We start from the raw sequence: 13,336 nt of genomic DNA, 5'->3' as shown, positions 1-13,336 counted from the left end.
TCTCTCACAACCTCTAAATTTACATTGAAGGAACTAAACCAGTCTGTGTCTTCTGCTACAATTTAATACAGGAGGACTAATCTTGGAGTTTATCAAAATATATTCCATTAAAAAAATACTATAGCTGTGTTCCATTTTTGTTTTGCAATATTTTAATAGGATATACCATTAACAACTGTGTTTTCCTACAATACCATAGTTGATGGACACAGTACTAAATCCTACATTTAACTATGATGTTCTTGCCGACCTGTTGGCTGCATATTGACTAATAAGCAATCTCTGATCTCTGTTTTGTATTTTCTTACTGGAGACCAATAAGGCATGAATGTACAAGTCTTTAAAGTAGAAGCATTTAGGGACAAAATATGTGATTCTGAAGCAAAGACATTGTGCCAGATGTATCAAATTGATAATTTTTCTGAATATATATATATATTTATTCAGAAAAATTATCAATTTGATACATATATATATACACACACACACACACACACACACACACACACACACACACACACACACACACACACACACACACACACACACACACACAGAGAAATTTCCCACCACACCAGAATATTGCCAATTTTGCCTTAGTACACATGGGCCATAGTTTTGTAAAGCAAGCAGTTTTGCTTTTGTTTCCTTCCAATCAGATGCCCCTTTCAATACATTGACATATTACAACAGCAATACGGATTAACTTTCACTTTTTAAAAATATTTTTTTACTACAGGTTTTAAGTACAGTAGGTTTGAATAGCTGAAGAAAGTGAAGAAAGTGATACTTTGTCTCAAGGTGTGAAACCCAACACTTTACCCAAGTACCCATGTCCTGCTCTCCTTTGTCCTTTAACTCTTAATCCAGGGCGGTGAGCCTTTCATACATGGGTTTCCCTCAGACATCCTGACGCCCTGTGGCAATTAACATTCCTTCTGGGCCAGTGGCTTTCCCGGGCTTAGAAATACCAGGAACGCAGAGTACATTTTTAATATTAAACATATATTAAAATAATCCTGTGGGTCGGAGCGGGCTGAAATTTGCCAGGTCTTCATGCCGGAGGACCCTTGCCATAGTGGCCAAATATCAGTTTTCCACGACCCTCAGAACCGGAGATACAAAAACCAAGTTAAAATCCCCTATTAACTTTAATGCAGGATTCTCCGCTATGCTAAATGAAATCCTTGCATTTCACTCTTCCATTGAAATCAATTAACTCCGCCGTTATAGGCTTTCAATGGAGCAACTCCGCCATTGAAGTCAATGGAAAAACCTAATTTTTCACATTTACCCATACTCCGTCTGGTTGATCGGAGAGGGCTGGAAATTGCAATGCAGTCATGCCAGAGCAGTGACTACATGCTACCAAAATCCCAACCCTCTGGTACTCACAGAATCGGAGATATGGGTTTTAACTTTACACACTTTTGGACTTAGCCATTTCAAAGCCATATGGCTTTCCTCCATTAGAATCAATATGGCCGGCACTGCCATAGGATTCAATGGGACCTCCGCTACCATTGAAGTCAATGGGAAAAACACACTTTTTAACAGTTAACCCTACTCTGTTAGGTTGAGGGGAGAGGGCTGGAAATTGCCTTGCAGTCATGCCGGAACAGTGACTACATCCTTGCCAAATCCCAACCCTCTGGTCCCCACGGAATCGGAGTTATGGGTTTTCAGTTTACCCTGTTTTCCACTTAGTGTTTTAACGCCAAGCGGCTTTCTCCGCCATTACGGTCAATGGTAGGACCCTCATGGCCGGTGCGACCCTTTCTCATCGCCATTATTGTCGGACCCAGTTGGGGTCGAGTGAGGGGTTTATTCAGGGCTAAGATTAAAACTCCTGTGTTAAAAGGTACCTTCTCACACATGTCCAGCAGACCTAGAATTTCCTTGATTGCATCTAAGTCACTTACCACTGTATCTGATTTATTCACTAGTGAAACCCAGTCACCCACATCACTGTCTAGTAGTTTCATTATCAGAGTTTTTGCACTTGTAAACATACCTATTTCTGATTTTGTCCGCAGCCCTAGGGGAGTCATTCAGTGCAACCTCTGCTGTTAGACTTGGGGATTAATTCTCTGATGCTAGAAAGGACGCATTAGCCTGGGGGCAGCAAGGATTTACAAGGGTTAATGCGGATAGTACCTGAGAGTCAAAAAGAGGGAGATATGGCTCTGAAATTGGGGACACAAGGAGTTCCTCCTCTGGAGCCACGGACGTGACCTTGGCAGGTGAACAACAGGGAATTACCAAAGGAGGCTCATAGGACTGGCCCGCAGGGGTTAATACAGGAAAAACCCCAAGGGTTAAGTCAGACTGTGCCTGAGAATCAGAAAAAGAGAAGCTAGCCTCTGAAAGTGGAGTCCGAAGGGGTTCAGCCTCTAGCCCTAGGGACCTAACATTAGTCTGCGGAATACAAGGGTTAACAATGGGGAACTCACAAAGCAGACTAGCAGGGGTTAAAACAGAAATAACCTTGGGGACAGAGCTTAGAAATTCTGAGTTAGAAAGAGAGGGCAAACAGTGTTCATTCTCTGGTGCTGGTAGAGACAAACTGACCTGGGGAATGCAGGGATTTACAGTGGGGAACTCATAGGCTTGACTAGCAGGGGTTAAGACAGGAATAACCTCAAGAGCAGGAGTTAGGGATTCCGAGTTAGAAATTGGGGGTAGAATGGGTTCATTCTTAGACACTAAAGCCATAGTTTTGGCTTGGGAAATACACGTATGCTCAACGGGAACCTCACAGGGCTGATTGGCAGGGGTTAACGCAGACATATCCTTGGGGTCTAAGTAACGGGAGGTGCTATCAGGGCTAGAGACCGTGGCAGCTTCTACCTTATTTTTTGGAGAGGGAGGTACCCCCACAAGTTTAGCAACAGGACTGGCAGTACAGAGGAACTGCCACGCAGCAGCGTAGGTGACGAGGAGGGGGTCCTGTTCTTTTATGCAAATGTCCAACGTTAAGGAAAGTACATGGAGCGTATCTGGAGACTGAGCCAACATGAAGAGGGTGTCCTGTTGTACTACGTGAATGTCCAATGATAAGGCCAGGACATATAGTGCCTCTTGGGCGTCGGCCAGTTCCACAGGGTTCACGTTATCCCAGGTTAAAGGGGAACCAGGGGAGCGAACACAAGCGGCCAGAGACTGTTTTAAGTCCTTGAGGCAGTAAGCCTTTATAATGAGATCATAACGGCATTTTCTTTGCAAAGGGGTTAAACCTTCATACATAAACTGATCTTGAATCAGGGGTAGTATTTCGCACAGATACTGGTTTTCAAACTGGGACTGGTACGCAGGCGGGGACAGAATTTCAGATAGAAACATACAAACCCTCACCACAGGGCGGTCCGAGTTTGTGAGGCCGAACATACTATCACGGTTGTGCTCGCCACAAACCAGGGTCGGACCACGTGGCTGAGGTGGGGTTATATAAGCACTGACCTTAGACCGCGCAGGCTGATCCGGATGCGAAATCCATAGTCAAACGAGCCAGGGTCGGGACTGGAGAGAGCAGCGGAGTAAGTGGACGAGCCAGGGTCAGGATTGGAGACATCAGGGTAAACGTGGTCCAAGCAGGGAGTCAGCAACAGGAAATCAAGCAGGTCTTCCTGCTTCAGCGCAATTGCTGCAGGTCGGGAACGGGGTTTGCGGGAGTGGCGTCCACGGCCCATGGCGCCGGTCTCAGGAAGGAGAATTCTTACCGGAGTGGGCACACATGCCAGGCAGCACTGGTAAACTAATGCTTCAGCGTAGGAGTCCAGAACGGGCCTCTGCGAGAAGAGAGAGCAGCAGACCTCAGGACTCGGAAGGCAGGCCTCTGCTATGGGAAAGGCAGCAGGCCTCTAGGAACGTGGGGCTGAAGGATACGCTGGGAAACCAACGATTCAGCACAGGAACCAGGACAGGAACCAGGAACTAGGAACATGAACATAGAACCATGGAAACAGGAACAAGGAGCCCAAACAGGTAGCTGTGGCAAACACAGTGAACATCCAAAGAAGGATTATGCTCGGCCAAGAAGCATTGTGGGAATGCAGTATTTAAAGGCCAGCGGGCCAATCTCACAAGGGGGAGCATAAGAGCATTCTTCCAATGAGAGAGCACAGGCTGGAGCTGCAGTAAATAGCTTGCACAGCTGCTGTAGATACCAGGAGGAGTGTTCCAGGACTGCCCATGTCTGCAAGGCAAGGTAACAAGTAAACTCAGGTGTGGATTCCTTACACTTTCAATGGGGAACCGCCGCCCTTCTCTTGGGCGCCACCTGCAGGTCTTCTACGATATCAGGCCCAAATCGCCGGAATCTCCATAGGGTTACATGGGGCTGTAATGGCGATCTATTGAGAGACTGCAAAATGGAGCCTGCAAAGGCGGGAAAAAGGAACAAATGGCTATAATCACCAAATTAACATTAATCCTTTCCCTCCCGACTGGATCCCAGTGTAAGTGTTGGTGCAGACACTGGGGAAAATACATATTCACAGGGGGATACACATTTGGGGCTGAAGCAGGGGCATAAACACAGTACTGGGTCTCAATCCAGTTAACCCCTCGCCTCCCAGGTAAGGGCAGGGGGTGGCTCAATGGGGTGTAACCCCTTTAATACCGGGCCAAACCCCCTCTTCCACGACAATGTTATTAACCCCTTGCGTCTTGGAACCGCTACCGCTGTGCTTGAACGAAATCCTGCGTAAAGCGTAGTCACATGAATCGTATCTGGATCACACTGGGGATAGTCCGGCGGGCACAGTAATAGGGTTCACCAGTCTAGCCTTAACATGTACACCCAATCCCCTTTGTGGAACATTTAATCCACCGTAGTTTGCAAAACGGGCAAAAAGGCTTCCGGTCTGCAAAGCGCATGTGCTCGCTTGACCCATGCGGTTTAGCATACCTGGAATACACCCCTTCCCTGGTGACCCTGGTTCTGGAGTTTTGCTCCAAGGTGCGAATGGCTCCTGCGGGGTGCCGGGATCTGGCACTCTGCAACATTCCAAAATACATACAAATAAATTGTCCCAGGCGCTGTGAATAAAGTCCAATGAACCCCAATACCGTGAACCAATTGGGCAGTCTTTGGTAAGGCTTCCTATGCCAGATAGATGATCTTGATAGTTTGGTGGACAGGCAGGGGTGTTGTCTGATCTGGTGTTATGATGCTTCTGTAATCATAGAGAAAAAAGACAGCAGGACACGCACATGGCGTGGTATGGCTTTTTCAATCACCCCCCTTGCCTAGAACCCTGAAATCCTACTTACAGGATGAGGGCTCTCATGTACAGTTGAGAGAATCTGTGCCTCACGTCTCCATCCCTCACAGCGTCTCACGGATCCACGTGGTCTGGTCTGCAGGGATCCCCTTATTCGGCGTTGATGGTACCAGCACTCCCACAGATGTTCACATGTGGGGGAAGGGGGGGGGTTGGAGACGGGGAAAGATTGTAGAAATAGACTAGTGTGATAACGTTCAGGGTATTTATTAACACACACAAACACAATAAAATCACACTTACAGTCTAAAAGAATGGTGAGCTCCGCTCAAAATGCCGTCCGCAGCTTGTGCAGTTTCCAGTGTTGCTCAGGGAACGGTCACCACGCGCTGTACTCGATTCCGGATCTCGAGTGACGTCAGCGGTGGATCAGACCGGGACTCTCCTCACACTAGGAACTACGGGTGCCCGGGCAGCTCAATTCACTAGGCTCCTCCTCCCTAGTGGGAGGAGGAGCCTAGTGAATTGAGCTGCCCGGGCACCCGTAGTTCCTAGTGTGAGGAGAGTCCCGGTCTGATCCACCGCTGACGTCACTCGAGATCCGGAATCGAGTACAGCGCGTGGTGACCGTTCCCTGAGCAACACTGGAAACTGCACAAGCTGCGGACGGCATTTTGAGCGGAGCTCACCATTCTTTTAGACTGTAAGTGTGATTTTATTGTGTTTGTGTGTGTTAATAAATACCCTGAACGTTATCACACTAGTCTATTTCTACAATCTTTCCCCGTCTCCAACCCCCCCCCTTCCCCCACATGTGAACATCTGTGGGAGTGCTGGTACCATCAACGCCGAATAAGGGGATCCCTGCAGACCAGACCACGTGGATCCGTGAGACGCTGTGAGGGATGGAGACGTGAGGCACAGATTCTCTCAACTGTACATGAGAGCCCTCATCCTGTAAGTAGGATTTCAGGGTTCTAGGCAAGGGGGGTGATTGAAAAAGCCATACCACGCCATGTGCGTGTCCTGCTGTCTTTTTTCTCTATGATTACAGAAGCATCATAACACCAGATCAGACAACACCCCTGCCTGTCCACCAAACTATCAAGATCATCTATCTGGCATAGGAAGCCTTACCAAAGACTGCCCAATTGGTTCACGGTATTGGGGTTCATTGGACTTTATTCACAGCGCCTGGGACAATTTATTTGTATGTATTTTGGCTTGTACAGGTTTGGAATAACCTGTTGATTTTTTGTCCCATAGGCTGCTTTTTTTCAATTATCTATTTGGTTTTCACATATATTTGTTGATCACTTTAGGGCTATTCACCTTAACTTGTAATCACTATTCATTCACATTGTGTAGATTAGCGCTTTTTAGAGGGCTTATAATTGTTTGTTTGCCACTCTGCAACATTCCGTTCATTTTCACACCTTGATCTCTGAGGCTTTTCATCCCTGCATTATCCCTAGGCTTAGAAGCACCAATTTAGCGGGACCTCTTTGAAATGCAGGAAGGAAAATACCTTCAGCTCATGCATCCTTAGCACATTTACATGCCAAAGGATTTCTTCCAGGGCTTACAGAAAACAGTTCCTGCCTGTACATTTTAAATTCACAGTATAACACAGTTTATTAAAGCATCATGTTCTGGGAGTATCACAATGTTACGTTAGCTTGCAGGGTTATAATATACACACCAGGTTACAATAATAACCTCTCTTATCTCTGGGTTGAATCGAATAAGATGTGCGGTATAATTAAGATATTTTATTCCTTAAAGATAGGTGGACACACACTATATACAAATAACAGAAAATATATTAATCACTTACATGGGAAGGGGCAAAGATGAAGCAATCCGCAGACTGGCAATTCATCCAACAGGATACAGTTCAGGATAAAACAAGAACAATCACAACCAACAACAACAACTTGGAATAAAGCTTACACTTTGGCATTCCTCTGGCCAGAGATCCATTTCCCTAGCCCCCACTCTAAAAAGATGGTGCCTCTAAGTCTGCCAAATGGGGATCTGGACAGAGAAATTCTGACTTTTAGTGTGACTTATAGCACCTCACTAAAGTACCCATGTCCTATCCTTCTCCTCCCTAGAATACTTAATCAGGGTGGGGGAGTCTTTGTTCAGTTGGTTTCCCTCAGACATCATGATGCCCTGTGGCCATTAATATTCCTTCTGGGCCAGTGGCTTTCGCAGGCTTTGGGATATCAGGGATACAGAGTAGCATTTTAATATCATACATATATTAAAATAATCCGTTTTGTGGGTCTGAGCGGGCTGAAATTTGCTAGGTCCTCGTGCCGCGGGACACTCGCCATAGTGGCCAAATTTCAGCCTTCCACGACCCCCAGAACCAGAGATAATAAAAACAAGTTAAAACGTCTCATTAACTTTAATGCAGGATTCTCCGCTACAGGCTAAAAGAAATCACTGCCTTTCACTCTTTCCATTGGATTAAATGGGCTCCGCCACCATAGGCTTTTAATGGAGCAACTTCGCCATTAGAATCAATGGAGACTCCGCCGCTAAAGGCTATGAGAAGTCTCTGCGGCTCACTCCTCCATTGGAATAAATAGGGCCGGCGCCGCCTTTGGGGATGCATGGGCCGGTGCCGCCAAAGGATTCAGTGGAACCTCCGCTACTATTGAAGTCAATGGGCAAACCACACTTTTCACAGTTAACCCGACTCCGTTCGTTGAGGGGAGAGGGCTGGAAATTGCCATGCAATCATGCCGGAGCAGTGACTACATGGTGGCCAAATCCCAGCCCTCTAGTCCCTACAGAACCAGAGATCTGGGTTTTACATTTTCGCACTTTCGGACTTAGTGGTTTAAAGCCACACGGCTTTTCTCCGCTGTTGCGGTCAATGGTGGTGACTGTAGCTTTACACAGGACATACTCTCCGTTTGGTTAGACTGAGAGGACTGGAAATTACCATGCAATCATACCGGAAGCATGACTACCCGGTGGCCAAATCTCAGTCCTCTAGCCCCCACCGAATCGGAGATACGGATTTCAAGTTTTACTGCTTTACACTTAGCCGTTTTAACCTAGCGGCTTTTTCCTCTGCCATTGTGGTCAATGTTAGGACCCTCGTGGCGGGCGTGACCCTTTCTCGCCACCATTGACCATTGACCCTGTTGGGGGTCGAGTAAGGGGGTCCCCCTGAGCTAGGGGCAAAAAGAATTAATCCGCTATCTGCCCTAGGACCGGAGATACAATTTTAATAGGGCTGAACTTGGCCGTGACCAAGTTCCCACACCAATTGAGTGATCAAAGCTCTTTCATAGACATTGTATCCGCTTTCGAGACTTGCGGTTTGGCCGGCAGTAAACTCGTCCTTGGAGAGCGGAGTCAAGAAATCCCCATTGAAATCTATTACTCCATTCATTTCAGTGGAGAAGCTCCGCTCCTCCTCTCGGGCGCCACCTGCTGGTCTTCTCTGATATCGGGCCAAAACCTCTGAAATCTCCATAGGGGTGTATGGAGCTCCAATGCTCGACCTATGGGATAGGCTGCAAATGGAGACTGAAAAGGCGGGAAGGGGAACAAAGGGTCATAAACTTACAAACACTATTAACCCTTTCCCTCCCGACCTGGTCCCAGTGTAACCTGTGTGGTGTAACACTTTAAATGTGGAAACATGACAAACCAGGGAATACATTTTGGTATTGAGGCAGGGGGATAAAAACACCCTTTGACCATTATTATTGTTAACCCCTCGCCTCCCACACGAGGGTAGGGGTGGCCAGCTGGGGTGTAACCCCTTTATTACCGGGTCAGCCACCTCCTCTCGTGACACACAACTATAATTTTTATATGTGTGAGCATGGCTTATTTATACTTGCACACCAAAATTCAGGGTGCTGGGTGCCTCCGCACGTGAGTTAACCCCTTAATTTGAAATGCTTGCTTGTGGGGAGCCAAGTTCACCTACTTCCCACGTCAATTGACACACTTCCCACGGCAATAGACTTTCTGCCTTTCGAGTTATGTGGCTAACAAGGTACGGATATATTTTATCGGTAAACCATTTCAAATCTAACCGCATGCCAATTATTCAATTGACTTGTGGTTACGAAGTCGAATGGATAGGAATGGATACCCATATTTCAAACAGACTTCCAAATCGCAGCTACGCTTCTTCAATCAGCGCTGGCTTCGGCGCTCACAACGCCATCTTGTGCCGCAAAATATCATAGCACACTTTGCCTTTATTTCTATTACAGCAGGCAGGGAATAGCCTGCAAATTGGGGTTAGAAGGCTGGGACAGGGCAAATACAGCAGTGCGGTGTAAATACTTTTAACCCCTTCAGTCCCAATGCGAGTTGGGGCTAATCAGCCAGGTATAATCCCCAAAACTGGAACAACCTACCAGAGACTCTCACATCCACCACCAGTTTAACTTCTTTCAAATCTAAGGCTGTCTCACATTTTAACCTGGTCTGTAACTGTTTCATACGCCCATAATATATATTTTCTTTAACTGTGCACGCAATGTCTTGTATATAATGTATACCCTGTTCTTTTATATAACTGTATTTGTAACCATGTATTATTTGTCTTACTCTGTGCCCAGGACATACTTGAAAACGAGAGGTAACTCTCAATGTATTACTTCCTGGTAAAATATTTTATAAATAAATAAATAAAATAATACCTTTATTTAGGCCTGATTAACCCACTCCTCACCACACATGTACCTTAGATCAGGACAGAAATTCTTAAAGTTACTCACATAATATATTCTTTCCCAGATTTCCAAACCTGGTCTGGATTATTAATTTTTATCCCCAGCTGGTGTCCTTCGAGCTGGGACTCTGCCAGAGTAAAAAAAAAAGTTTTCTGCGGCTCCAGAGAAGGTGAAAGCTGTGGGCATTCGCAGCAGCTCAATATTGGCTGCACACAACTTTTCTCTACGCAGTCACAGAAAGCTGTGGTTTGTTGCCCGCGGCATTCCCGGCAGCTAGGAATGGCACTCTGGCTACCTCTATTACAATATATTCTGAAAATATTTACAAAATATTACCTACAGTAATGGTAATATTAGGGTAAATATTATTTGAAGAACAATAAGTTAAAAAGCACTGACTCTCAATTCAATGCAAACACATTATAATAATGGAGTAAGAATATAAATTAAGAACATTGTCTCTTACTTTTGAGCTTTATTAATTTGTAGAGTAGTTTGATCTACTTTTAGTAACCCACTGTAATTTGCCAGTGTGTTCAACTCTACACTCCTAACTTGAGAGGGGGGAAAGGTATTTCAAGTAGACTACTATTATTTCTGAAATGTAAGATTTTTTTTTTATAAATATAGGTATACATTCCAGTAGGAATGTAGCTTGCATTGCACTTTAATTTAAAAAAAAATAATATTAACACTGTCAAATGTATCAGCTACATGTTAGTTTATTCCTATTAATGTCATTTTTTGCAATTTCTTTATCATTAAAGGAATAGAATCTTAAGTTTAAGAATAAGTTGGCAATGATGATTAAATATGTATCATTAGCTCTATCATTATCTCTATCATCTGTATCTCTATCATTATCATCTCTATCTTCTCTATCAATCATCTCTATCATTTCTATCTTCTCTATAAATCATCTCTATCTTCTCTATCAATCATCTCTATCATCTCTATCATCTCTATCATCTCTATCTCTCAGAAGTGCAAATACTCCCCAAATACTGTTGCGGCTAAGCTTATTCTAAAGCTTAACCGCAATTGTTCGGGGCTTTTTTTTTTAGCCGCCGAACTTGGCCGCGTGCCAGCTGAATATTGCGGCCGCACGGCGGCCGTTTCTCCGATCAGCGCTAATGGCGCTGAACAATAGAAGCGCCTGCGGCGCCGAAAAAAAAAAAGCCCGTGTCTACACGCGGTTTAAAAATTCCTGCGGTGGCGATTGAGAAGTTGAAAATAAGCGTTGTGGTTATTCAGTTACCAACTCAGAGGAGTTCTTCCAATGCGTACTAGTGGATTTTCCTCAGGAACAGGGTAGAAAGATGGGGTGATTCCCATATGTGAACAGAACAGAAGGACACAGATAGTATAGATTTGTTTTCTAAACAGGTAATCAAAAGTAATACACTTAAGTGCTAAAGGTGCATGCATGTGTACCACCCTGGGCCAGAAAGTGGATATGGTTCTTGTCACCTTTTCCTTGAAATAGCACATGTGGTGGCCATCCACAGGGAGTTCTAATCAGGTACAAGCAGAGACCAGGCAAAACTTGGTCCAGGATCCTCAGAATGGTCTTCCACATAGCTCAGGGGGGCTCCAAATGGTCTGCACACTCACCCTATGCATTTTACTCAGAGAATCTTCATCAGGAGTTAATTTAACGTATAAATCAATAAATCAATTTAACCCCTGATGAAGCTCCTCTGATTAAAATGCAGAGGGTGAGTGTGCAGACCATTTGGAGCCCCCTTGAGCTGTGTGGATTAAGCGTGGGATCTGCACGGGAAGCCACATTCAAGTCAATGGGGCATTCCGTGTTCGCACGGTTCAGCGCTAACGAAGCTTATAGAATAGGCCCCTATATGTTTATCATTATCTCTATCCTTATCTCTATTCCGATCTCTGTCCTGATCTCTTATCTCTGTACTTATCTACTATATCCTTATCTCCATCCTTATCTCTTATCTCCTGTACAATAATATATAAATATAAAAATGTTATATTGCTTTTCAGAGAAGGAAAAAACCAGTATGAAAGGGCTTTTGGAATATCATCCAAAGAAATATTTGAAGCGATTTACAGGTACTGTAACTTGTTTGATTCAACATTTTTAATACTAATCTCTGTATCTTCACTTGCATTCAAAATGACATATTTGCCTCAACAACTGAAGAACATTATTAAAACAATTTTTAGGACATTTGTGAAACAATTAGAACAGGTTTAGAATAATTCTATCACAGAGGATAGATTGGGAAAGTCCCAGAATACCAAAAGTGCTCAGCACAAAGGGACCTAATCATTGTGAGAAGAAATTAAAAACATTTAGCAATATTAAATAAACCGTTATTACAAGAACAGTCAAAATTATTTTCTTCTCAAAAGGTTTAAATTAGATGTTGTTAAAATGTAAATGTGTAACTTTCTTTTTGTTATTTAGAAAATCTTAAGCATTCACATTCTATTTATTGAACTCGCACACGCTATAATTTCAGAATCCGTTATTTCTTTTTTTAGGAAATATAAATCTGTTTCAAAGTTTGGAAATTGTAATTGCTTTCCTTAGCAAGTACAACTTTTAGTGGGGGAGGAGGCTTGATTGTCAATCTTGCTTGTTCAACCCCAATCATAAGGTAATCAGATTTATGCATCCCCTACCTGTAAATGAATAGTTGCCTTCTTGAGACATTTGTTTCTAAACATTTGCCCAGAGGGAAATTAATGCCCACTGCCATCCACCCACATTTCAAACTACAGTAGTTGACAAGGTAAAAGCCGATGCCAGGGATGTAATAAACAGACGAGAACTAAGGAAAAACCAAAGAGATCAGCACAACACAAGCTATCACTTTGTCCTCATCTCTTTTTGCTACTTTAAAGTGAGCTGATTAATTTTCAGTCTTGTGATATATAGAATATGGATGGGACCATACTCCAAAATCAACATCTGCTTGCATGTGGCCTCAATACCAGGAGTTTAGAAGAGAGAGAGAAGAGAGAGAGGGAAGAGAGAGAAGAGAGAGAGAAGAGAGAGAGAAGAGAGAGATGAAAGAGAGAGATGATGGAGAGAGGAGAGAGAGGAGAGAGAGGAGAGAGAGGAGAGAGAGGAGAGTGAGAAGAGGGAGAGAGAGAGAGAGAGAGAGAGAGAGAGAGAGAGAGAGAGAGAGAGAGAGAGAGAGAGAGAGAGGAGAGAGAGAGGAGAGAGAGAGGAGAGAGAGACACAGACACACAAAATGGTCACGCTAACACTGGAAATCACAAATGCAGCATATAATATAAATCTGAAAGATATATAAACAAATCTATAATTTAATGCCTGGCGGTCCTAATGGAAATGTAAATATAAAGACACAAAAGAAAACAGAATCATTATAAAAGCAATCAAAAATAACTGCA

The 13,336-nt window shown here is 44.1% G+C and overlaps 1 protein-coding gene across 3 annotated transcripts in view; it reads left to right on the top strand.

The window, feature by feature from the left end:
* Positions 1-13,336, top strand: part of LOC142491683 (acetylserotonin O-methyltransferase-like) — a 78,145-nt gene that overhangs the window by 46,649 nt on the left and 18,160 nt on the right. For all 3 annotated transcript variants that reach the window (XM_075594600.1, XM_075594601.1, XM_075594602.1), the window contains one exon: positions 11,954-12,022. In XM_075594600.1, coding sequence (XP_075450715.1) covers positions 11,954-12,022 — 69 coding nt within the window. The remainder of the gene's footprint in view (positions 1-11,953; positions 12,023-13,336) is intronic.

This window comes from Ascaphus truei, chromosome 3, assembly GCF_040206685.1.
Source record: "Ascaphus truei isolate aAscTru1 chromosome 3, aAscTru1.hap1, whole genome shotgun sequence".
Lineage (NCBI taxonomy): Eukaryota > Metazoa > Chordata > Amphibia > Anura > Ascaphidae > Ascaphus > Ascaphus truei.
Note: the sequence above shows the minus strand (reverse complement) of the source record. Positions and strands in the feature narration are given on the sequence as shown.